The following is a 25123-nucleotide window of genomic DNA, read 5'->3' as shown; positions in this document are numbered from 1 at the left end:
TGAGTTATCAGTTACACACTTATCCATTCTATCATGTTGGATCGGTAACTGGCATCTGGACTAGTGGAGACCATGGTGGACCCCCAGCACCAATGAAGGACTCGCACTCCTGGCCACAGGATCGCTTTGGGGGTATCACAGCTGATGCCAGTCACTGATCTCCTCTGTTCCGAAGAGGATTAGATCACTCTCTTCTTCCTCCCAGTTGGTGTTGGCATAGGCAATGTTAGGGGTGGAGCTCGAGAGGTGAGTATAGCTGGCAGTCGAACAGGCAATGCAGGACACCAGTCCTATGGTATTAATGGCACCAGAGCTGGCACCATCCATCTTGGAACCACTGTTGGAAAAACTCCATGCGCTCATTGGTGCGTTACTGACACAGCTGGCATCGGTTCCTGGGAGGGGTATGTTGATCCTCCCTATTATTGTGATATTTGTACCCTGATGTAGCACTGTCCCATTGGTTATCCTCCTTCCACCAGATCTCTGTGAAGCCAATTATGTCTATCTCATCATTTACTGCTATACACTTTAACTCTCCCATCTTACTTCTTAAACTTCTGGCATTGGCATACAGAGTGTGTTTTTTGTTTGTATTAACAACCTGCTTTTCAGTTCTGAGGGATAATTTGGAAATCTTTAGCTCAGGTGATTTTTTACATATAGGCACATGGACTACTTTTGCTTTTATTGGAACCTCTCTGTTGGGATGCTCTAACTCTTCTGTTTCATTAGTATCCTCCAAGGATACAATCCTCTGAACCATGCACTGCTAAGTGACTGTCGGCTTTCCCCCTAGTTTAAAAGCTGCTCTGTCTCCTTTTTAAAAGTTAGTGCCATTAAATCCCATCTGTTATTCTACCTTTGAGAATATAAATCTGCTCACTGGTTCTCCTAAAACCTTTTTTTGTTTCATCTGTATGAAATAGATGGATCAAGGATGGTCTCATCTATGAGAATTTGTACAGTGCTACATACCACTTGCAGTGCTTTATATAAATTAATTTTAGTCATAGCAGCAACTGTCTTTGAAAATTGCTGTCAAAATGGGAAAATCCCTTTAGTCATCAGAACCTATGTCCAGTGGAAAAAAAGGATAAAGTATATGCCTAAGGATAAAGACAGAGGGATCTTTGCAAGATGTCAGCTAGACTTTAACATAAACTGTCTGTATTTCTTAGGGTAAGAAGTTAATAAATTACTCGCCTCATCCCCCACCAAGGTCAGAGAACTTTTAGTAACAATGCATTGGAATTTTTGTGTAAATTCTGAGCTAAATGCCTTTTGGAGGAATAGTGTGTAAGAAACTGATTGAATTAAAGCTAGGACATAAAATAGTTTCCTAGATAATAAACATATAAAATACCATTGATTTTTTCAAGATTTACACTACGCTGCATGGTTACTGCACTGCAAAGCGGACATTACCAAAATGGGAAATTCATGTATAATGTCCCAAGTGTTAATGCATGATCAGGGTCTACCTGGGTTGTTTATTTCTGTATTAACTATATATATACAAGCCGCTAAGCCCGTTAAAACGGGCTACATCCCTCTGTCTCTCACCTCCCCCTCATTCTCTCTCCCCTCACTCTTCACCACCCCCCTCCCCCACCCACTCCTCTCCACCCTCCCTCTCCTCCCACTCAGTCCCCTCCCTCCCACTCAGTCTCCCTCCCCCCTCCCCCCTCCCTCTCCCCCCTCCCCCTCCCACTCTCTCCCTCCCTCCCTCTCACTCAGTCCCACTCCCTCTGTCCTCTGCCCTCAGTCCCACTCCCTCCCTCTCCCCCTCAGTCCCACTCCCTCCCTCTCCCCCTCAGTCCCACTCCCTCCCTCTCCCCCTCAGTCCCACTCACTCAGTCCCCCCTCTCCCTCCCACTCAGTCCCTCTCACTCTCTCCCTCCCTCTCACTCTCTCCCTCAGTCCCACTCAGTCCCCCCTCTCCGTCCCTCAGTCCCTCCCTCTCACTCACTCAGTCCCTCCCTCCCTGAACTCACTCCCTCCCTCCCGCTCTCTCCTCCCTCCCTCGCTGCTGCCACTGCCCGCTGCTGCCACCGCCGCCGCGAACCGCCGCCCGCTGCCGCTGCGAACCGCCGCCACCGTCGCTACCGCCGCTGCGAACCGCCACTCGACGCCGCCATTTTTTTTCCCTGACGCTGCCTGAGACCGTGCTCGCCCGCACATGCGCGGTAGAGCTGGTCTCTACTGCGCATTTGCGGCACGTCAGTCAAGCATCGTTTATAGGTATTGATATATATATATATCTCCTTTTTGAAAATATGTAACCTTTTATCCCCCTATTGAAATATGTAAACCGTTGTGATGGCATTACCGAATGACGGTATATAAAACTCAAACTCAATTTGTCAGGTCTGTTGCTAAAGACATAACAAATTTAGCGATGGGTTCGAAAACCGAGGCTATACACAATACTATATGTCTTCTAGGTGGCGCAATCAAAGATTTGTGGATCTTAGTTGCCGTATAAATATATGGTACAGTAGGTTGTGTCTGATAAAGAAACTGATGTTCCTTAGTAGTAATTATGAGATGCCAAAGCTTGATCTAATATCTCCTTAATTTGTTTCTGAATGTGTAAAGTCGGTTCATGATCTAATGCAACATAAATTTTAGTATCACTCAATTGTGCCATGGCCTCCTTCGTAAGCTGACTTTCATCTAAAGCCAGGATGCCTCCACCTTTATCAGCGGGACGTATTACTATGGTGTCATCAATTGTTTGGTCAAATTGAATCTAACGCATTCATCTTTTACTTCCAATGTCTGTAAATCTTGCAACACCAACTCCTCAAAGGCTACAATGAGTGGATGGGGGTGGGGGGGTTCTGAAGGCATCCACGATGAGGCTTTGTATAACTCATAGATTTCTCAACCTCAAAGGACCTAGGTCCAAAAAAGTCAATAAAAATCTATGAAGTTCTACCCGCATTGTAAATGGATCATATTTCTCTGTAGGTATAAATGACTCCATAAAAATGTTAGTTTCGAAAGGTAATAATTTTGCCAGTAAATGCAAGAAAGTCTCACATCAGAAACACATGCTTCACTGGGACATTGCCTAATGGCACTGTCCTGGCCGGCCCATGTCCTGGCTATTCTCCGGTCCGGCCCTCTTTAGGAACCCAGCACTTCCACGCGTAATGGGAGATACGTGTGTGACCGGGCCACTTGGAAAATGTGCATGGCACATATCTCTCGGTATTTGCGCGTGCCGGGGGATTTAAAATCGACTGGTTAGCCTAGATGAAGGGAGGGTAGCCTTGCAGCCCCAGGATCCGTCTGGTAATGTTTCTTCTATTCCTCTGGCATTCAGAAGGGATTTCAAGAGGGAAGCCCATGGTGTGGAAAAATCTTGCTGTATGACTTGAGGGAAAAGTCCTAGAACTTTTCCCCCTGTTTCACATGAAATCTGGTTAAATACCTTCTGCATTTGTCCAAGTTGGTCAGATAACAGATCCAGTTAAATTTCACCTTGGTGCTTTTGCCACCGTGTAGAAGGTAATTATTTCTCTGTATAATAGGGCGACCTTCATTTGAAGCTCATTGCTGAGCCTTCTACTATGGGATCTCAGTATGATACTCATCCAATTATTAGAAGTTCTTTTGAGCTTCTTGGGCTCTTGTCAGAAGAGAAGGCGATCTGGCTGGTCCGGGATCGCCGCCATTAACGCGGGCTCGAGCGTCGGGAGCAGGCAACGAAGGAAGGAGGGAGAGAGGGGGGGGGCTTAGGAGAGGAGTTAGATAGGCACCAATGGGAGGCAGCAAATTCATATGCTGCCTCGCCATTGGTGGACGGCAGAGCTAGTGGGTGGAAAGAGCAAGGACTCAGGCAGTTGGGAATCAGGCAGCGTATCGAACAGAGGTTTTTTGCTCGCTGCGAGCCTGTTTTCCAATTGCGCGATCTTTGCTTTCTGGTTTTTCTTTTCAGAGCGAGCGCGTAATAGCTATGCGGCGTGCACGGGGTCAGCTGGCGGAGAAATCGCGAGGGAGGTCTGCCAGGCCGGCGGCGGCGCCGGTGGTAGCAAGCGGCGGAGTTGCGCTGGAGCCGGCTCGTGTGCTGGGGGCTCAAGACCTGGTGCACGCGGTGAGTGCGGTCATTCTTCCGGGGCTGCGGCCGTCGCCCCCCTCGCCGGCCCCCCCCCCCTCCTGCTTTCTTCCAGGGCGGCCCTTCGGCTGAATCGGGTGAAAGTGGCCCGGAGCCCGATAGCCCCCCCCCCCCTGGGTAGCCCGGGCACGCACTTCGGCCTGGCCTTTGCTCGCGGTGCGAAGGGACCCTCCCTCCCACGGCCGGCGGCGGCCGTGCCAGTCCCTGAGCCCCTGTTGCCTCCGGGGCCTCCCCGCGTGGGTTCGGACGAGCCTCGCGCCCCAGCTCAGGGCGGGGCTTCGGTCCCTGCTGCGGCTCCTCCGCCTGCCTTCCCGGGACTCCCCCGCTCACGGAAGGCGCGACCTCGGCGCCGCGTTTCAGCGCGACCGGAGACTACCAGCCACGTGGCCGATGGGGCCGGCAGCAGGCCTAGCCCTATGCGGCCCAGAGCGCGTTCGGGACGGCCTGGCAGGAGCAGGAGCTCGGCCTGGAGCCTCGACGCGATGGCACCGGAGGCCTCTGCTGGGTTCGGAGGGGTGGTAGCTTCGGTGGCCAGTTCTTGCGTTGGCCCCGGTTTTTCCTCCTGCCCCCTCCCCCCTCCCGCGTTAGTGCAGCCCTCTGCTCCTATGCCGGGCTCGGGTCCGCGGGACACAGCGGCGTTGCTCGCTGATATCCTCGGGCACATGGCCCGGTCTGGCTATCGCTTCATACAGGGGCCTGTCGATGGCCCCGCTGGGGGTGGTCAAGGCTTCGGGGGACGGTCTACAGCGCACGCGCCTCTCGGAGCGGGGGAATTTTTTCCCGGTTGCACGGGGGGGTTCGGTGGGTCAAGGGAGGTGGAGGACCTTACTGGGCAGTTTGCCGGTGCCGGAGTGCCCTTGGTAGTTGGTGCTGTACGCAGCAAGGAGGCCGGTGGCCAGAGGGGTTTTTCCGCAGGTGCCGAAGAGGATGATTTGCCTGGCCCGTCCAGCCGTGAAGCCTGGAGGAATCGCGAGGTTCAGGGTTCCGGTGCCGCTCCCGCCCATGGGTCGAGGGCCGTCGGTGGTGCCATGCGGGAGACAACCGGCGTTGTGGACGTAGGATCTCCGGTGGCAGGCGCCGTGGGCGTCCTGGATGCTGCAGGTAAGCAAGCACGGGGTGCGGTGCATGACAAGGGGGGGCGTAGGTCCAGAAGGGAGTCCAGTGAGGGCTCCTCCTCGTCTGGGACGAGCTCTAGCGGGTCGAGGCCGAGTAGGGTGGTGGTTTTGGGGGAGGGGCCCAAATGCGACGTGGGTCACCCAGCGTTGGCGTCCCTGTCTGAATTGTGGGAGGAGGTTCCGACACGCTTAGTCAGGCGCATTCGTAAGCGTAAATTTGTGAACATATTTAAATTGCTAGAGGGTAGGCGGGGAGGAAAGAAGCTTTCCAAGAAGGCTAAAAAGCGTCTCAGGAGGAGCGGATCGTTACCGCGCATTCCAAAAAACATTGTGAATTGGATGCGGGGGTTTTTAAGGCTGGCGAGCGTAGTCAGTCATTTTGATGCTTCCCAGTATGGTGCTTTACTGTCCTACGCGGATAGCATCTTGGGTGCTTTCCGGGATTACGACGGTTGGGCTTGGCTCAACTATGACGAGAAATTCCGGGACAAGATGGCGGGGAATAAGTTTATGTCCTGGGGTGCCCAGGACATACATCTGTGGCTGACGCAGATGACGAACAAAGGTCTGGGATCGGCACGGAAGAGTCCGGTGGGAGGGGGGGCTAGTTTGTTGGCGGGCCCTTCGGTGGTTGGCGGTGGCAAGCTGCAGTCCTTTCGGGCGGGGGGGGGCGCGGGCCGGGGAGTCTGTGCCCCGAAGCGGGGGTGGGGCGGCGGACGTGTGCTGGCGGTACAACAAGCTCACGTGCTTGTTTCCAGAGTGCAAGTTTCGGCATGCCTGCTCCACCTGCGGGGGAGCCCACTCAGCCGTTAAATGTTCTCAGGGGGCTGGGGGGGGGGTTGGCAGGGGACCCAAGTAGGTCCCTTTTAGTGTGCAAGGCGGACTCACCTATCCGGGTGGAGGAGTTAGTGGCGGGCTTGCACGATTATCCGGATAGGGTAGCGGCTGAGTTATTGAGGGCAGGGTTTAGTCAAGGGTTTCGTATCCCTTACCGGGGACCGGGGCAGGGGGGTAGAGCGCGGAATTCTAGGTCGGTCGTGAGATTGGCCTCGGTGGCCAGGGCGAAACTGCGGGAGGAACTGGCGTTGGGCAGGGTGGCGGGCCCCTTTTCGGTCCAGCCGTTCGAGCGTATGCACTTATCCCCCTTGGCTGTTATTCCAAAAAAGGTCGAGGGTAAGTTTCGCTTGATCCTGAATTTGTCGCATCCTAATGGGGGGTCAGTCAACGATTTCATTCCCAGGGAGGCCTGCGCGGTGACTTATGCCTCCTTCGTTGACGCGGTGGCGTTAGTGCGTAGAGCGGGGCAGGGTGCCTTGCTCGCTAAGGCCGACATCGAGTCGGCCTTTCGCTTGCTCCCGATACACCCTTCCTGTTTTCCGTTGCTCGGGTTTTACTTCGAGGGCGGTTTTTTCATCGATCGGTGTCTGCCCATGGGCTGTGCGGTTTCCTGCGCCTTTTTCGAGGCTTTTAGCACGTTTATCCATTGGGCCACGAGAGGGTACAATTTGTGCGATGATTCGCTGCATTACCTGGACGATTTCTTGTTTGTCGGTCCCGGTGGGTCGGATGCGTGTCTCCGGCAGTTGCAGGGTTTTCTGTGCACGGCGGCGCGTTTTGGTGTCCCTATTGCGCACGACAAGACAGAGGGTCCGGTTACCAGGTTGACTTTCTTGGGTATTGAATTAGACTCCGTGGCCATGGTGTGCCGGCTTCCTGCGGACAAGGTAGACAAGCTGCGGGTCCTGGTACATGTGGTTCGGGGTGCAGTTAAAGTTACCCTGCGGCAGCTGCAATCGCTGATCGGTTCTTTGAATTTCGCGTGTCGCGTCATACCCATGGGGCGGGCGTTCATACGCCGCCTGTCAGCCAGGACGATTGGGGTACGGTTGGGTCACCATTTTATTCGGGTGTCCCGGCCGGTCAGAGAGGAATTGGCGGTCTGGGACGAATTCTTGCAGTCTTTCAACGGGATCCGCATGATGTTGGAACCGGAGGTTTCCAGCGCTGCCCTGGACCTGTACTCAGACGCGGCGGGGGCGTCAGGTTTGGGGCTCTATTTTCGGGGCAGGTGGTGCGCGGAGCCTTGGCCGGCTGAGTGGGTGACAGGGGGTATAGTGAAGAATATTACCTTCCTGGAACTTTTCCCGATGGTAGTGGCACTCACTATTTGGGGAACGGATCTGGCTAACAAACAGGTGGTGTGGTGGTGTGACAACCTGGGGGTCGTGCAGGTGGTCAACCGGCAGTCGGCTAAGTGCGCCAAGGTATCCGCACTTTTGCGCGCTTTAGTTTTGTTGTGCCTTCAATTGAATGTTAGCCTGCGGGCGCAGCATGTCCCCGGGTCCATGAATCTCATCGCCGATGCTCTCTCTCGTTTCAAGTGGGACACGTTCCGGGCGGCGGCACCTCAGGCGGAACGGCAGGGGGAGCGGGTCCCCGAACACCTGTGGCACCTGGGACTGCTGAAACCTGGGCGTTGATCCGGCGATCCGTGGCTCCGGCGACCTGGAGGTCCTATGTGGCAGGGCATGCGGCGGTTACTCGTTTTCTGTTATCCGCGGGGTGGCATGGGGGACGGGTGCGGGAGTCGGAGATGGTGAACTTCATCATGTGGGCGAAGGGTGCTGGGTTCACTCTGGCGTCCGTCCGGAGTCAGTTAGCGGGGTTTGTCTTCTTTCGCAAGTTGGGGGGCGGGGATAACCCTTCGCGCGGTTTTCTTATCAAGAAGCTGTTGGCCGGGTGGGGTAGAGGTGACGGGATTCGGGTGGATAGACGGCTGCCGATTCGGCATGGGGACTTGATTGCGTTAGCCGACGGCTTGCGAGGGATATGCAGTTCGGATCTTGAAGTCTCGTTGTTTCGCCTGGCCTTTTCTTGGGCCTTCTTCGGTGCGCTGCGCATTGGGGAATTGGTGGCAAGGTCAAGGGGAGACCGGGGGCGTCCGGAGGGGTTGCTGGTCGGTGATGTGTGTGTGTCGGCACAGCGCGTGACTCTGCGGATTCGGAAGTCAAAGACGGATCAGACAGGGAGAGGCGCCTGGATTTCGTTGATCCGGGCGGATTGCGAGTTGATCTGTCCGTTGCGTTTGGCCTTCGCTTATGTAGCAGTGCGGCCAGAGGCGAGGGGTTATTTCTTGGTACATGGGGATGGGTCCCCCCTTACTAGATATCAGTTTGCTGCGGTGCTGCGGCGGGTGGTGGTGGCGTTGGGTTGGGATGCGAGTCGGTATACATCGCATTCCTTTCGCATTGGCGCGGCTACCACGGCGGCCGAGCTGGGTTGGTCGGCAGCCAGGATTCGGGCGTTGGGGAGATGGAAGTCGGAGGTGTTCCGGGCTTACGTGCGGCGGTAGCATGTTCGCCTGGTGAGGGGTTTCTCTTCCCGGCCTGTAGGTAATGAGCATTTTTCTCTTGCAGATCGGGTTTGGGAGGCGTCGCGGAGGAACTGTGCCTGGATCGTGGGTCATTCCTTTATTCATCGAGCCTATCGCCGCGCTATGAAGAGGCCGTACGGCGAGCACTTGAATCTGGACTGCGCAGGCATCACGGTCCGATGGATTGGGAAAGGGGGGATGAAGTGGGGGGATTTATGCGACATCATACAAGGCAACATTGACAGATGGGGTGTCCCGCGATGGATTCTTATCCACTTGGGGGGTAACGATATTGGCAGGATGACTTGTAGAGAGCTCATCAAAGTTATGCGGAAGGATCTGGCTTCCCTCATGAATCGTTTGCCCCACACTACATTGGGTTGGTCGGATGTAATCATTCGCATCAAGCATCGGGTGGAGCCTTTATGGCGCAATGGAGTGAAGAAATTGAACCGCCAAATTGGCAAATGGTTAGTGCGGGAGGGGGGTTTCTGGGTTCGGCATCAGTGGTCTTGGGTGCTTTTAGACGGCTATTTCCTCGGGGACGGTGTCCACCTGTCTGACATCGGTATTGATCTCTTCAATGATGCCTTGGAGGAGGGGATTAAGCAGCAATTGGGTGTACAGCGGCCGCAGTGGGGGAACAAAGACCAAAGCTAGGTCTTTGTTGGTGGCGGAAAACCCGAGCCATATGTTGTTTGTATATTGTAAATTGTGACGGACTGTGCGGAGGGGGGGGAGGAATGCCCGTGTAGCTTGGGGCCGCTACACGGGAAGGCCTAAAGAGCAAGAGGGGGGCCGATGCTCAGGCCGCAAGCTTACCCTCGCTGTGACGCGGCGGGGTGAGTGGGGGAAAAGGGGGGGCCAAGGTTAGCTTATCACCGGGCTGCGGTGTAAGCGAAGAGGGGATGAGGTGGAGGAGGGGGGGTATGTTGAATTAATGTTAAGAATTTGGCTCGGGTTAAGTTTAATAATAAACTGCGGCCTATTGTTATTACCATACTAAAGTTTGTGCGTATCATTTACCAGGGCCAGGGTGGCGGGGGGGGGTAAGGGCAGCAGCCGGACGATGGTCTCGAGTCCCCGTGTTAGAGAAGGCGATCTGGCTGGTCCGGGATCGCCGCCATTAACGCGGGCTCGAGCGTCGGGAGCAGGCAACGAAGGAAGGAGGGAGAGAGGGGGGGGGCTTAGGAGAGGAGTTAGATAGGCACCAATGGGAGGCAGCAAATTCATATGCTGCCTCGCCATTGGTGGACGGCAGAGCTAGTGGGTGGAAAGAGCAAGGACTCAGGCAGTTGGGAATCAGGCAGCGTATCGAACAGAGGTTTTTTGCTACCCGCCCACCCTCCCTTTTTTGCTATGTTTCTTGTTGTGGACTTTATGCATGTCGCAGTGGTGGCGGAAAACCCGAGCCATATGTTGTTTGTATATTGTAAATTGTGACGGACTGTGCGGAGGGGGGGGAGGAATGCCCGTGTAGCTTGGGGCCGCTACACGGGAAGGCCTAAAGAGCAAGAGGGGGGCCGATGCTCAGGCCGCAAGCTTACCCTCGCTGTGACGCGGCGGGGTGAGTGGGGGAAAAGGGGGGGCCAAGGTTAGCTTATCACCGGGCTGCGGTGTAAGCGAAGAGGGGATGAGGTGGAGGAGGGGGGGTATGTTGAATTAATGTTAAGAATTTGGCTCGGGTTAAGTTTAATAATAAACTGCGGCCTATTGTTATTACCATACTAAAGTTTGTGCGTATCATTTACCAGGGCCAGGGTGGCGGGGGGGGGGTAAGGGCAGCAGCCGGACGATGGTCTCGAGTCCCCGTGTTATAGTATCTGACCTGGAAAATCATAAATTCTGTTAGTGGTCACTTCAGCAGGAAGTGGTCTATTTGCTCCAGACTCTAATGCCTTTCCCACCTTGTTCTAAGTTTTTTCCTAGTAAGCTATTTAATGCATGTTTTTAGTCATTGCCTAACATTGTGCATAAGTCTATGAAGGTGATCTGCCATTATTTTTGGATACAAGTACCATAGCATGATGGCATACAAAGGTCAAATAATCCATCCAGTCTGCCCAGCAAGTTTCTTATGGTAGTAACTGCCGTTCCGTGCAGGTTACCCCCAAGCCTTATGTCAAGGGTAGTAATATTTACATTCAGTAACCAAGCAATTATCAAACAAAATTACTGCTAGCAACATTTCTACTGGATGAGCAGCCTTCTTGATAATTCAGATAATGTTTCTTGAATGTGCTTTGCTTTTGGACTTAGCCGTAGAAGCAGTCCTGTGCTTTTATCCTACTGTCTGCATATTAGTAGCCCATCTGAAGCCCCGAAAAGTCCAGTCAGGTTTTCTTCTTGACATCAGTAAACCTGGGATGGCCATAGCCAAGAGCTGTATTTATGTTGGGTAGTGAATTGTGCCCTTTTTCATGATCAGGAGAACCTGGCTTTAGCGGGGTATGTCAAGGATCTTAGTGCTGGAGCTCTAACTGCATCCGAAGCAAAACGGGATTTTTCTCCACACGTTCACACATCAACCCTGCAAACTGTGATTTTTCTCCACACGTCCATACCTCGTTCCTGTTTCCCCATCTGAAACTGAATTTTGAAAAGTCAGTCCTACGAAGTTTCTTTGACATGTGAAACCCAACTTTATTCCCTCCTATTATGGTTCAGACTGACACAAAAGGAAAAGAAAAGCAGAAGGAAAAACAGATAACGTGAGATTGGCCTGATGCCACGCAAAACAGTAGTGCCTTTGACACTGCTTACTTTTTCCCTTTTTGTTTGAGGCAGCCTGTTGCTTGGGAATCCCCCTGTGTGAGGACTACCATTCTGCATCTCCTCAGAGAAAGTGAAGTTACTTTTCTGTAGTTGGTTCGCCAATGGACAGCAGGATGTTAGATCTCACAAAATCCTCTCATCTCCCCGTGGAGTTGGTTTCGCCACATCTTACCTTTATCATGGACTGATGGGCCCTGCCTGGGAAGCAGGGAGGTGACTAAGGGCACACAAGACCAGTAGGGCATGCTCAAAGCTTCTAGTAGCTTTGAAGAGACATCTGAAGGGGGATATGATAGAGGTCTAAAAAATCATGAGAGGACTAGAATGGGTAAATGCGAATCAGTTATTTACTCTTTCAGATAATGGAAGGACTAGGGGACACGCCATGAAGTTAGCAAACAGCACATTTAAAACTAATAAGAGAAAATTATTTTTCACGCAACATACAATTAAGCACTGGAATTCATTGCTGGAGGATGTATTTTGGGCAGTTAGTGTAGTTAGATTTAAAAAAGGTTTGGATAAGTTCCTGGAGAAGAAGTCCATAAACTGCTATTAAACAAAGTAGACTAACGCCCACATTTTCAAATGCTGGCACTCGTAAAATCCGGGAGATACGTGTGTGGCCGGGCCTTGCGTGCGTCAAGCGCATTTTTAAAGTGGCCAGGCCACATGTATATCTCTCGATATGCACAGAAGTGCCAAGGTCAATGAAAGGTATGGGCGCGGGGCGGAGGCCGGCTGGGTCAGCGGCCATTAGACCCTGTTCCGGGGAAGCATGCGCCAGTAGCCAGCCGGCGCGCGAAACTTATGCCTGCTTGGTGGAGCGGGTAAGTTTTAAAACAAAAAATTCTAGGGTTAGTTTAGGGGTCGGGGAGGGAGGGGAAAAGGGAGGGAAGGGTAGGTAGAGGTATAGGAAAGTTCCTTCCCAGTCTGCTCCAATTAAAAAGTGGACTGGGAAGGAACTGGGAAAGGCCTACTCGCATCGCCGCATGTTGTTTTTTAAAATCCCCACCCCCCCCATGCGTGCGGACTTTTGAAAATCGACTCCTTAGAGAATAGCCACTGCTATTACTGGCATCAGTAGCATGGGATCTATTTAATGTTTGGGTTCTTGCCAGGTACGTGTAGCCTGGATTGGCCACTGTTGGAGACAGGATGCTGGGCTTGATGGACCCTTGGTCTGACCCAGTATGTCATGTTCTTATGTTCCATGTGTACTTTTACCCACAGGAAAAGTAGATGAGATCAGAGGTGGGTTAGAACAGGGGAGGCAGCAATATATGTAGTTTTACATTTTCCAAAATACACATGTTTTTCAGGGAAAATGTATCCAAAGAAAAAATCAGGTGCAAATCTGTACAGATACTTTTTCCCAGGCAATTCTGAAGGGAAAGTATGTACTTTTTTTTTTTTTAGCACTGGTGTAAAGTCTGTAGGGAAAAGTACTCGTGGATTTTGCAGTAATCCGCCTGGCTGAATGAACTTGGCTTTTTTTATTGCTATGTGCTATACTCCTTTCCAATATTAGTATCTTCCAGAGATGCTCACTCCAGAAGACAACACTGCTGTTGTAAACTGGCAATCACTTTAAACATTTTAAAGTTTGTTAAAATATTTTACATAAAAAACTGCTCTTACTGCTTTCTAGCCTGGCCAATCCAGGACCCATCGACCCTTTTCCATTTATAGCAGTGTGTATCATACCAACACTTGTAATGCTTTGTTTGTCATCACCTCTTGTTTTTCCTGATAGATGACATTTGACCCCGAAGTCTTCTTCAATGTACTACTGCCTCCTGTCATATTTCATGCTGGATATAGCTTAAAAAAGGTAAGACAACTTTCTGTGAATTAAAGACTTATGACAGAATTCCTTTGATTTTCCAGCAGCTGTTAAATCTCTTTACAACACGTTAATTTCAAATGAAAACAGATCTACAGATCTCAGTAAGCACGAGAACTCCAAATATGTCACATACCATATGCAGCATGCAGTGTACCTACCTGGGAACTTTTGAGTTCTGGTCACCCTCAGATTGGTAAAGATTAGCATGGAGGAGGGGTGTGTGAAAACTTCTCTTCCCTCCTCCGTGCAGATCTTCTCACACACACACACGCACACATTTGTACGTACACACACACTCGTACACACACACACACACACACACACACACACACACACACACACATTCGTATGTATACACACACACTCTACCTCTTTCCCAAGCCTGATCCCAACATCCCACAGGCCATACCCCACCAGCCTCTCTGCCTCCTGTTCAGCTACAGCCACCACCGCCACTTCTTACTCCTCCTGGCTTGCACAGGCCAGCACTGCCGCCTCCTTCCTGCCAGCGCAGGCCAATGAATCCTCTTTCCTCTTGCTGACGCAAACCAATCAATTCTTCTTTCTCTATTACTAGCAACAGTAACATGGAATAGACTTAGGCCGGGATTTTCTAACGACGCACAGTTCTATGAATTGTGCGGTGCAGGGGGGGGGGCGAAGCGGTGGGCCTGTGATAGCCGGCAGCGATTGCACCTCCGCGGTGCAATCGCTGCCGGCTTTCGCACCCAATAGCACCATCGTAAAAGGTGGTGCTATTGTGTGCGAGATTGGAAACGAAAAGGCTCCTTACCTTTTCTTTGTCCACGCTGTCTTCGCGAGGTCCCCCCTGGTGCCGCCCCGACTCCTCCCCTTCCAGTGGCTATTCCTCCACGACTCCTCCCCGATCTAGCTATCGCATGCGAAAAGGGACTTTTCGCGTGTGCTAGCTTAAGAAAATAACCACCTTAGTATTTGGGTAATTGCCAGGTGCTTATGGCCTGGATTGGCCACTGTTGGAAACAGGATGCTGGGCTTGATGGACTCTTGGTCTGACCCAGTATGGCATGTTCTTATGTTCTTCTGTTCTCTTTTGTCCTGCCAATCCCCAGTTTCTGATATTTCTCCAGAAACCCAGCAGTCAATAGAAAATGATGAATTTGCCGGACCATTCCTAGGTATGCCAATGTATTGGTTCTTGCTCCCTCGCATACTGTTAAATTGACATTATTTACCAGAAATGTGTTTGTGTGAATATTTATATGTTGTTACAGTTTGCAAACACCTTTAAAAAATTTCTAGGGCTAGGATTCATAATTTAAATGTAAGATTTATTTTATTCCTCAGAGACATTTTTTTCGCAACTTGGGATCAGTCTTAACGTACGCCTTTTTGGGAACGGCCATCTCATGCTTTGTCATCGGGTGAGTAAATAAATAAAGCTCTGGGCCAGAGTTAAGCAGGAACACTGCAATCACATATTTACCCCGGTAAATAGCTTTGAAAATTACTGTTCCCCCGAATAGTTCCATTAAAGTTGTGAAAATCACAAGCAATTGCTATCAAAAGCTACAGCTTGGAATCTGGCACTTATGTGAAGCGTAGATAACTTTGGATGTGGAAGCAATGTTTTACTTTTAATGCGTTTTTAATGAAAGCTAAATGACTGACTTTATTTTTAGAAATTGTATGGTAATTAACTGTTAACACAGTAACTAGTTTAGCTGTTTTTTTATTTTTTGTTTTTGAGTATTCACATTTATACAACTTTAATAGCTAGCAAGTAGCAATCAAGATGTAGACTGAACTACATTATTAACATTATTTTAAACATAATGCTAATATGCATAATGTGATATTGGAAAATATAAACTGTTACGTTAGACAATTTAGAACTGATATAATTTATCTCAAAATGGAACAAGTAAAAAAAACAAAACAGAAATCGTGCCAGTGAAATTGAAAGTGAACAATTAGCATGGTGACCTGGAGGTAACTGAGCACATACCAGGATATGTTGGGACTGGGTCGCTGCAGTTTCACACAGCCAGAAATGATTTCGCCTCAGTGAGGTCACGTGAACGGGATGTGTGATGGCGTGCCACATGGACCAGACCGTCAGCCAACCCCAGCTATTGCTGTTCTTCCTGACCCTTCTCAGCCTAATTGTACTATACAATATACCAGCTGTGGCAGCCCCTGAGCGCACGCACACACACACACACTCAAATAAAAATCCTGTGTTCAATAACGTCTCTGTCAGTGTGATCACCCAAATAATGCCACCACAGGCTAACGAGAGAAAAAAAAAATCTGTGCTGCTTTCAGCCCACTCTGATGTTTCACAGTTTTCAGTGAAACAACCAGCAGTCTCCCTTTGATACAATTTCAAACATCCTTTCCTCGTTTCAGTCATGATTTCCTTTTTTCTAGTTTTGCTTTTATCTTGCGCTCACATTCGCAGGACAGCCATCTTTTCCCCTTTTACCAGGTTAGTCATTCTTGGCTGGAAAATCTGGAGCCGACGAAATCCCTTCTACAGTTATCCAGAGCGCTTTGCGGTGGGGGCTGTTCTCCTCGGACCCTTGGTTGTTGCTATCACCTCCTCTCACTTGCTGTGAGGCTCTTGCATTTTCCTATGCTGAATAATTTTTCATAAGATTAGGTCCCTGAGAAAGCAATTGGGAAAACAATTTCCTACTTCCTTCATAACAGAGAAGCTGATCTTAAAGGGTAAGAGCATCTTTGCAGCTGTAAAATGACTCTGCTCTGAATCTACCGGTTTGGGCAGCACATATAGTGCAGAGCTGTGGTAGACGTTTTAGTCCTGGGCAAAATCGGAATCTTTGTGATTCCTTTTATGGCTTCAGCACAAGAACTATCCAAAGGTATTGTCGTCGTAGTGAGCTTCAGATGTGACAAAGGGGACCACTGTGGTGGTCTTGACAGCTCATGCGGCTCAACATCTTTTGAGTATTCTTATATTGATCCAGTACAAAAAAAAAAAAAGTGTCACAAGCTACAAAGAATCCAATTCAAATGGCACTTGAAGATCTTCTGGCCCCTAAAAGCCAGAGACAAGCTTTGCTAACTGAGTTACGTATCCTGAGCAACCTTCTGCCACCAGGTTCTCATTAAACATTCAGCTCGGGTCTAAAAGGAGCTCAGTATGCAACAGCAGTTACACACTCTCCGCGGCGCTACAAGACTCCAGGGGGTTGACTTTTAATCTTGTCTTGTTTATAGATCATTCTGTAAATTTAGTATCCAACAAACACTTGCCTAAAAGAAATAAGGGTGGGGGGGAGGGGGTGGTAGCTGGATAAAGCAGTTTTGTTTTATAGAGTTAGATGGATCGGTTATTATGTTCTCCGACCCGCCTTCATGTGAAGCATACAAGTCCTGGCACTGATGACGTTTAGTTTGGATTCTTACCATGCTAGGTTTGAGGATAGCTTTTCAGAAAGAGTGGACCAAAAATTGTAGGTGAATTGTAGCTTGGCTTGTATATTGCTGCTGTAAATTTCATGGGCTTTGGGAATGCTGGGACTGGTTTTTCTTGGGGAGATTGGGGCCGGGCTAAGGGTAATAGGTTCCAGATGTTGAGAAAACCATGATTTTGTGCCAATAAGCTGTAAACTCTGCAGCTGGCTCGTGCAGTCAGAATGCAACACTGTGACTATTGCTGCATTCCAGGCAGACAAAAACAGGGAATAGGAAACCTAGATAAGATGCATTGGATTTTAGTTTATACACATTTACGTCAGTGTTATGGAGTATAGTGCTCTCTGGGAACTTTAGACATTGCCTTGAGATACTGTTTTTGGATGAAAAAAGTACACTTTAAAGATATGTTTGGTCTCTGTGCTACTTGAAGGTCAGAACAAATTTGAAACTGAGAATCAACAATCCTTGCATTTTGCATGGATTGCATTTCTTCCACTTGTCACATGAGAAAATCATAATGAATTTTAACATCTCAGCTTTGCCAAACAGAATAGATCAAGGCTTTGGGTGAAAATAAAAGGATCATGTCCAAATAATAAAATTGATCCAAATTCTCAGCCTCTTGTGAAAGCAATCAGTGGAATAACTTGATATCTTTGCCAAAGAGGAGGCATCAATCAATCAGTGAGTGGTTACTGCCTGATTCTTGGTTTCACTTTTGCTCCTTGTTCTTTAGTTTAGCTCGGCAAGTCTCAACCTAGTCCTCGGGACACATCTAGCCAGTCAGATTTTCAAGATACCCACATATCTCATGCATATTCAAGAATATGCATGAGATAAATTTGCATGCAGTATCTCTACTGTATGCAAATCTGTCTCATACATAATCATTGTGGATGGGCTTAATGTGAACTGATTGGCCCAAGATGTTGGCTATCTCCTATGTAACCTGCGACCAAAAATAGGATATACCCTGACATTCCCACCACATATGAAAGTATGAGCCAATTTCCCCACACCCCATCTAACACTCCAGTGATGCATCCGGAAAGAGTTTCACGTAATAGAGAGGAGTACTATGTTCGGTGTAATAATTGTATCCTTCTAGCACATATAGAGAGCCGAAAAGTGGATACCCAGATAGCTTTCCAAGCTTTGAGATTTAGATCCAAATCCAAGTCTACACTCCAAGTTTGACATTCAATATGCCATGATAGAGGACCATTATTCATTTAATGGAGGCCTGCACGTCTATAAGAAGGTCTCCATATCAGTCAGGGTCTCCAGTGGTTTAGTCAAATCAAACCTTCCTACTAATTGCAAAAAGGTAGCACGTGAGTTTGAGTGAATGCCAAATTCCATCTGCAGCTGCAGAAAAGTCTGAAATCCTTTGTCATCCCGAAGGTGCACTATTAAAATCAAACTCTTATCTTTCCATTCCTTCAGCCCCGGAGAGAAGGAACATCCAGAAAAAACCGGGTTACAATAGATAATCGCCAACGGAGATAAATGTTCCCGATCCTTACCCCCAAATTTTTAAACCTGTCTCCTAACCTGCACTGAAAGGGCCAGAATGGGACTGTTCCTGAAAAATATTTAAACAGCAGGGAGAATCAGATGTTCTCACAGAACAAGCAGGATGGTAGTCCTTACATATGAGTGACATCACAGAGTGGAGCCGAATCACGGAAAACTTCTGTCAAAGTTTCCAGAACTTTGACTGGCCCCTACTGGGCATGCCCAGCATGGCACTAACCCTGGTGGGGCCGCTTGGCAATAGTGATCATAATATGATCAAATTTGAATTAATGACTGGAAGTGGGACAGTAAGCAAATCCACGGCTCTCGTGCTAAACTTTCAAAAGAGAAACTTTGATAAAATGAGAAAAATAGTTAGAAAAAAACTGAAAGGAGCAGCTACAAAAGTAAAAAGTGTGCAAGAGGTGTGGCCATTGTTAAAAAATACCATCCTAGAAGCACAATCCAGATGTATTCCACACATTAAGAAAGTTGGAAAGCAGGCAAAACGATTACCGGCATGGTTAAAAAGGGAGGTGAAAGAAGCTATTTTAGCCAAAAGATCTTCATTCAAAAATTGGAAGAAGGATCCAACAGAAGAAAATAGGATAATGCATAAACGTTGGCAAGTTAAATGTAAGACATTGATAAGACAGGCTAAGAGAGAATTTGAAAAGAAGTTGGCCGTAGAGGCAAAAACTCACAGTAAAATCTTTTAAAAATATATCCGAAGCAGAAAGCCTGTGAGGGAGTCAGTTGGACCGTTATATGATCGAGGGGTTAAAGGGGCACTTAGAGAAGATAAGGCCATTGTGGAAAGATTAAATTATTTCTTTACTTCGGTGTTTACTGAAGAGGATGTTGGGGAGGTACCCGTACTGGAGAAGGTTTTCATGGGTAATGTTTCAGATGGACTGAACCAAATCACAGTGAACCTAGAAGATGTGGTAGACCTGATTGATAAACTGAAGAGTAGTAAATCACCTGGACCGGATGGTATACACCCCAGAGTTCTGAAGAAACTAAAAAATGAAATTTCAGACCTATTAGTAAAAATTTGTAACCTATCATTAAAATCATCTATTGTACCTGAAGACTGGAGGATAGCTAATGTAACCCCCATATTTAAAAAGGGCTCCAGGGGAGATTTGGGAAATTACAGACCGGTTAGCCTGACTTCAGTGCCAGGAAAAATAGTGGAAAGTGTTTTAAACATCAAAATCACAGAACATATAGAAAGACATGGTTTAATGGAACAAAGTCAGCATGGCTTTACCCAAGGCAAGTCTTGCCTCACAAATCTGCTTCACTTTTTTGAAGGAGTTAATAAACATGTGGATAAAGGTGAACTGGTAGATGTAGTGTATTTGGATTTTCAGAAGGCATTTGACAAAGTTCCTCATGAGAGGCTTCTAGGAAAAGTAAAAAGTCATAGGATAGGTGGCGATGTCCTTTCGTGGATTGCAAGCTGGCTAAAAGACAGGAAACAGAGCGTAGGATTAAATGGACAGTTTTCTCAGTGGAAGGGAGTGGGCAGTGGGGTGCCTCAGGGATTTGTAATGGGACCCTTACTTTTCAATATATTTATAAATGATCTGGAAAGAAATACGACGAGTGAGGTAATCAAATTTGCAAATGATACAAAATTGTTCAGAGTAGTTAAATCACAAGCAGATTGTGATAAATTGCAGGAAGACCTTGTGAGGCTGGAAAATTGGGCATCTAAATGGCAGATGAAATTTAATGTGGACAAGTGCAAGGTGATACATATAGGGAAAAATAACCCATGCTATAGTTACACAATGTTAGGTTGCATATTAGGTGCTACTACCCAAGAAAGAGATCTAGGCGTCATAGTGAATAACACATTGAAATCATCAGTGCAGTATGCTGCGGCAGTCAAAAAAGCAAACAGAATGTTGGGAATTATTAGAAAGGGAATGGTGAATAAAATGGAAAATGTCATAATGCCTCTGTATCGCTCCATGGTGAGACCGCAACTTGAATATTATGTACAATTCTGGTCGTCGCATCCCAAAAAAGATATAATTGCGATGTAGAAGGTACAGAGAAGGGCTACCAAAATGATAAAGGGAATGGACAGCTCCCCTATGAGGAAAGACTAAAGAGGTTAGGACTTTTCAGCTTGGAGAAGAGACGGCTGAGGGGGGATATGATAGAGGTGTTTAAAATCATGAGAGGTCTAGAACGGGTAGATGTGAATCGGTTTTTTACTCTTTCAGATAATAGAAAGACTAGGGGGCACTCCATGAAGTTAGCATGTGGCACATTTAAAACTAATTGGAGAAAGTTCTTTTTTACTCAACGCACAATTAAACTCTGGAATTTGTTGCCAGAGGATGTGGTTAGTGCAGTTAGTATAGCTGTGTTTAAAAAAGGATTGGATAAGTTCTTGGAGGAGAAGTCCATTACCTGCTATTAAGTTCACTTAGAGAATAGCCACTGCCATTAGCAATGGTATCATGGAATAGACTTAGTTTTTGGGTACTTGCCAGGTTCTTATGGCCTGGATTGGCCACTGTTGGAAACATGATGCTGGGCTTGATGGACCCTTGGTCTGACCCAGTATGGCATATTCTTATGTTCTTATGTCCCCCTTCAGTCTTCTTTTTTCTGCGCAGCAGTAGCCTTGCGGTTAAGGAGCTCTGAAGAGATTCCTTACAGGAATTTTCCTCACGGAATTACTAAAAGTTAAATTGCCCCTCAGGGGTCCCTCCTCTAACTTTTCTTAGTCCGCGGTACTCCGGTAAGTTTTTACCCGTTTCCTGTCTATTTCCATCGAGTTTGTCCCTCGCAGCCTACTGGCCTTCGACCGTACTGCGGCTCGATTTTTTACATGACCATGGCGTCGGGGTTTCATCGGTGCCCGGACTGTATCCGCACCATGTCTATCACAGACCCCCATAAAGTCTGTGTAATGTGTCTAGGACGTGAGCACGATTCCTTGACCTGCACCAAATGTGCCCTAATGACACCAAAGAGTCGCAAGGCCAGAATGGAGAAGATGGAACTTCTCTTTCGTGCTCAACCCCGACTCCATCCATTGCATCGACGTCGTCAGAACTGGCACCATCCACTTCGTGCCAGCATTGACCACCGACCAGTGACCGACCGGCATCGATGACTTCTCGGCCATTGACACCCTCTATTCCCCCTTAGGATCGAGGGGATCGCAGGGAGAAATATCACCATTGACACCGTAAGACTCGGATCAACGAGGGAGCGAAATCATTGACCTCGCCATCGTCCGAGCCGCTGTCAATAAAACCCCATCCAGGAAAGGCACCGACCATTCCTGCGACCAGGTCATCGAGGCAACCCTCACCCGATTGGGGATCGGGAGCCGCGACTCCGCCTTTAACGGTGGTCCCTCTGGCTATGCCTCTGCCTCCTTCTTTTGTTCCGGAGCCGGGGCTGCTTGCTCCAGGTCTCCGAGAAGAACTGGACCGGATGGTTCAGGAGGCCATCCACAAGGCGATGCAATGTCTTCAGGTTCCTCCAGCACCACCTCTGGAACCGACCATAGACCCGATTCTGGCAGTGCTGGCACTGCTGCTATCCAGCATGGAAGCGCTTATGGCCGCTTTTCCATCGATGGATCCCGGGTCTCCGATGGCTCTGATGCCCTCCCCACTGACAGCATCATTGGGAGGCGAAACACCGTTTCGCATCCCTCCATCGGGGGTTCTGCCTCAGCCATTGATGCCAATATGTCCCTCACCACCGACCCATCCATTGGTGCCGATACGTCCAGCGCCACTGAGTCATCCATCGATGCCTTCAATGCCTGTACCGGTGCCTTCGATGGACCCAAAAAGCAAGAAGGAAGACGGTCTAAAAAAGCCGTGAGGAATAAAACAAGGAATAGCCAAAAGTCCTCAAAAAAATGTTTATTCAGTCAATGAGTGCCCGACTCTAGGCCTGAGTTTCGCCCATTTGGGGGCTGCGTCAGGGGCTCAAAACAGCAGAATATCACTTTTAAATTGTACTTTACAATCTTTCAAGCCTCATTCAGAATGGCGTCCAAAACATGAGTGACAGATTTTGTTGGTGTGCTCATTCCATGTCAGTTAATAAACAGACTCTTAGGCATACGATTATTGAGCACTCAGGTTCTTATCAGAGCAGCTACAAAGATAATGTGCTTTCAAACAGCAGCATAAATTCTGAATGCCAATCAAAGCGGTTCCAAACGCCGACAGGAGGTAATGTACATTCGAACAGCAATGGATGTTCACCATCAGCCAAACTGTAATAGCGTATTGAATAATCTCAATACATTTAATGTACACAATGCATACCAAATAATATAAAAAGCTTTTTTTGAGGACTTTCGGCTATTCTGGTGCCTTCGATGCCATCATCGGTGCCTCCAATAATTCCTCTGATTCCTTCGGAGCCTAGACCGGGTCCTTCAGCTATACAACCACCCTGTCCCCCACTAGTTCCTAGAGGGACGGCTGTGGATCCTTATGATACCTGAGGTGATGATACCTCAACAGACACCGATGATTTACCTTCACCACCTTCACCTACTGAGAGTAGAAAGCGTTCTCCCCCAGAGGACCTTTCCTTTATAAATTTTGTGAAGGAAATGTCTGAATTGGTTCCTTTCCAATTACAGACAGAGCAGGATGATAGGCACCAGATGATGGAGTTGCTCCAATTCCTGGATGCCCCTAAGGTAATCACCTCTATTCCCATTCATCAGGTTCTTCTCGATCTTCTCAAGAAGAACTGGGAACATCCTGGATCAATTGCTCCACTACATAGGAAAGTTGACACTACCTATTTGGTACAGTCAGCCCCAGGTTTTCAAAAATCACAGCTTGATCACCACTCGGTTGTGGTAGAGTCTGCACAAAAGAGGGTGAATAGGTCAAAGCCTCAGTCGACTGTTCCTCCTGGAAAGGAACAGAAGTTCCTAGATAACATTGGTAACTGAGTATTCCAAGGAGCCATGCTCATCTCCCGAATTGCTGCCTATCAGCTTTATATGACCCAATATAACAGGGTCATTTTTAAGCAGATACAGGACTTCTCAGACTCCTTGCCTCAACAATTTCAGGAACAATTACAAATCCTAGTACACAAAGGGTTTGAGGCAGGCAAGCATGAGATTAGAACATCTTATGACATTTTTGACACCTCTACTAGAGTGTCTGCGGCTGCTATTTTGGTGAGACGGTGGGCCTGGCTCAAGTCTTCTGACCTACGCCCAGAAGTACAAGACCGGTTATCCGACCTGCATTGTATTGGAGATAATCTGTTCGGTGAACAGATTCAACGGACAGTGGCAGAATTAAAGGATCATCATGAGACCCTAAGACAGCTCTCTTTGATGCCTTCCGAATTCTCCTCAAAACAACCCTTTAGAAAAGACTTTAAGAAGTCTTTCTTCCGCCCGAAGAAGTCTTACCCGCCACTAACCAGATCCCGTGCTAGAAGACCTTATCAAAAACCGCAGTCTCATCAAGCCCGTAAACAAAAACCACAGGCAGCTCCTCAACCAGGACCTGCTTCTGGTTTTTGACTTCCACTTAGAGAGCAGCAGCCAGATTCCTCTGTCGCACATCCCAGTGGGAGGTCGATTGTGCCACTTCCACAACATGTGGCATTCAATCACATCCGACCAATGGGTATTGGCAATCATTGCTCAGGGTTACCATCTCAATTTTCTCGCCCTGCCACTGGACTCCCCACCTCTACAGATGTGGAGAACATCCGATCATTCCATTCTTCTGGATCAAGAGGTTTCCCTCCTTCTCCAGTCAAGAGCAATAGAACCCGTACCATATTCTCAGAAGGCCTAGGGTTCTATTCCCGGTACTTTCTAATCCCCAAAAAATCTGAGGCATCCGTCCTATTCTGGACCTACGGGCCCTCAACAAGTACCTCCAGCGAGAAAAGTTCAAGATGGTCACCTTGGGATCGCTTCTACCTCTTCTACAAAGAGGAGACTGGCTCTGCTCTCTAGACCTCCAGGACGCATACACCCATATTGCGATAAGTCCAGCTCATCGCAAGTACCTGGGATTCCTAGTAGGCCCCAAGCACTGTCAGTACCGAATGCTTCCATTCGGCCTAGCATCAGCACCATGAGTCTTTACAAAATGCCTCGTAGTCATCGCAGCCTTCCTCAGGACCCAAGGTGTTCACGTCTACCCCTATCTGGATGATTGGTTAATAAGGGCTCCCACTCAGCAAACTGCTCTGTCGTCCCTCAATCTAACCTTACACAATTTAATTTCATTAAGGTTTCTCATCAATTACGACAAATCCTATTTAGTCCCATCTCAAACCTTATCGTTCATTGGGGCAGACTTGGACACCTTACAGGCAAAGGCTTTCCTGCCTCGACAACGAGCACTAACTCTCCTGTCTCTTGCTTGGCAGCTGCTGTCTCAGCACTCCGCGACTGCATGCCAATTTCTTGTCCTTCTGGGACACATGGCATCCTCAGACCATGTCACTCCAATGGCCCGCTTGGCCATGAGACTCATGCACTGGACTCTGAGGTCTCAATGGGCTCAAGCTATTCAGCCTCTGTTGACCGTTGTCCACATCACCAACTCACTCTCTCGCCTGGTGGAAAAATCAGACCAATCTCCTCCAAGGCTTGCCCTTCCAGGTACCAAATCCTCAAATCACTCTCACCACCGATGCTTCCAACCTCGGTTGGGGAGCCCACTTAGCCGATCCGCAGACGCAAGGATCTTGGTCTCCAGAGGAAGCCAAACACCAAATAAATTTCCTGGAGCTTCGAGCAATCAAATATGCTCTCAGGGCTTTTCAGGATCGCCTCTCAGATCAAGTCATCCTGATTCAGACGGACAACCAGGTGGTAGTGTGGTACATCAACAAGCAGGGAGGCACAGACTCCTTCCTTCTGTGTCAGGAAGCTGCGCAGATTTGGGAGG

General features: G+C 48.5%; 1 protein-coding gene across 5 annotated transcripts in view; it reads left to right on the top strand.

Annotated features, from left to right (window-relative positions):
* The window catches only part of SLC9A9 (solute carrier family 9 member A9), a 902600-nt gene that overhangs the window by 74379 nt on the left and 803098 nt on the right, over positions 1 to 25123 (top strand). For 4 of the 5 annotated variants that reach the window (XM_029617398.1, XM_029617399.1, XM_029617396.1 and 1 more), the window contains exons 3-5: positions 3950 to 4105; positions 13146 to 13223; positions 14565 to 14641. In XM_029617398.1, coding sequence (XP_029473258.1) covers positions 3950 to 4105; positions 13146 to 13223; positions 14565 to 14641 — 311 coding nt within the window. The remainder of the gene's footprint in view (positions 1 to 3949; positions 4106 to 13145; positions 13224 to 14564; positions 14642 to 25123) is intronic. The other variant, XM_029617397.1, reaches the window with a different exon arrangement.

The sequence above is a fragment of the Rhinatrema bivittatum genome, chromosome 9 (genome assembly GCF_901001135.1).
Source record: "Rhinatrema bivittatum chromosome 9, aRhiBiv1.1, whole genome shotgun sequence".
NCBI lineage: Eukaryota > Metazoa > Chordata > Amphibia > Gymnophiona > Rhinatrematidae > Rhinatrema > Rhinatrema bivittatum.
This window is presented reverse-complemented; position numbering and strand designations above follow the sequence as displayed.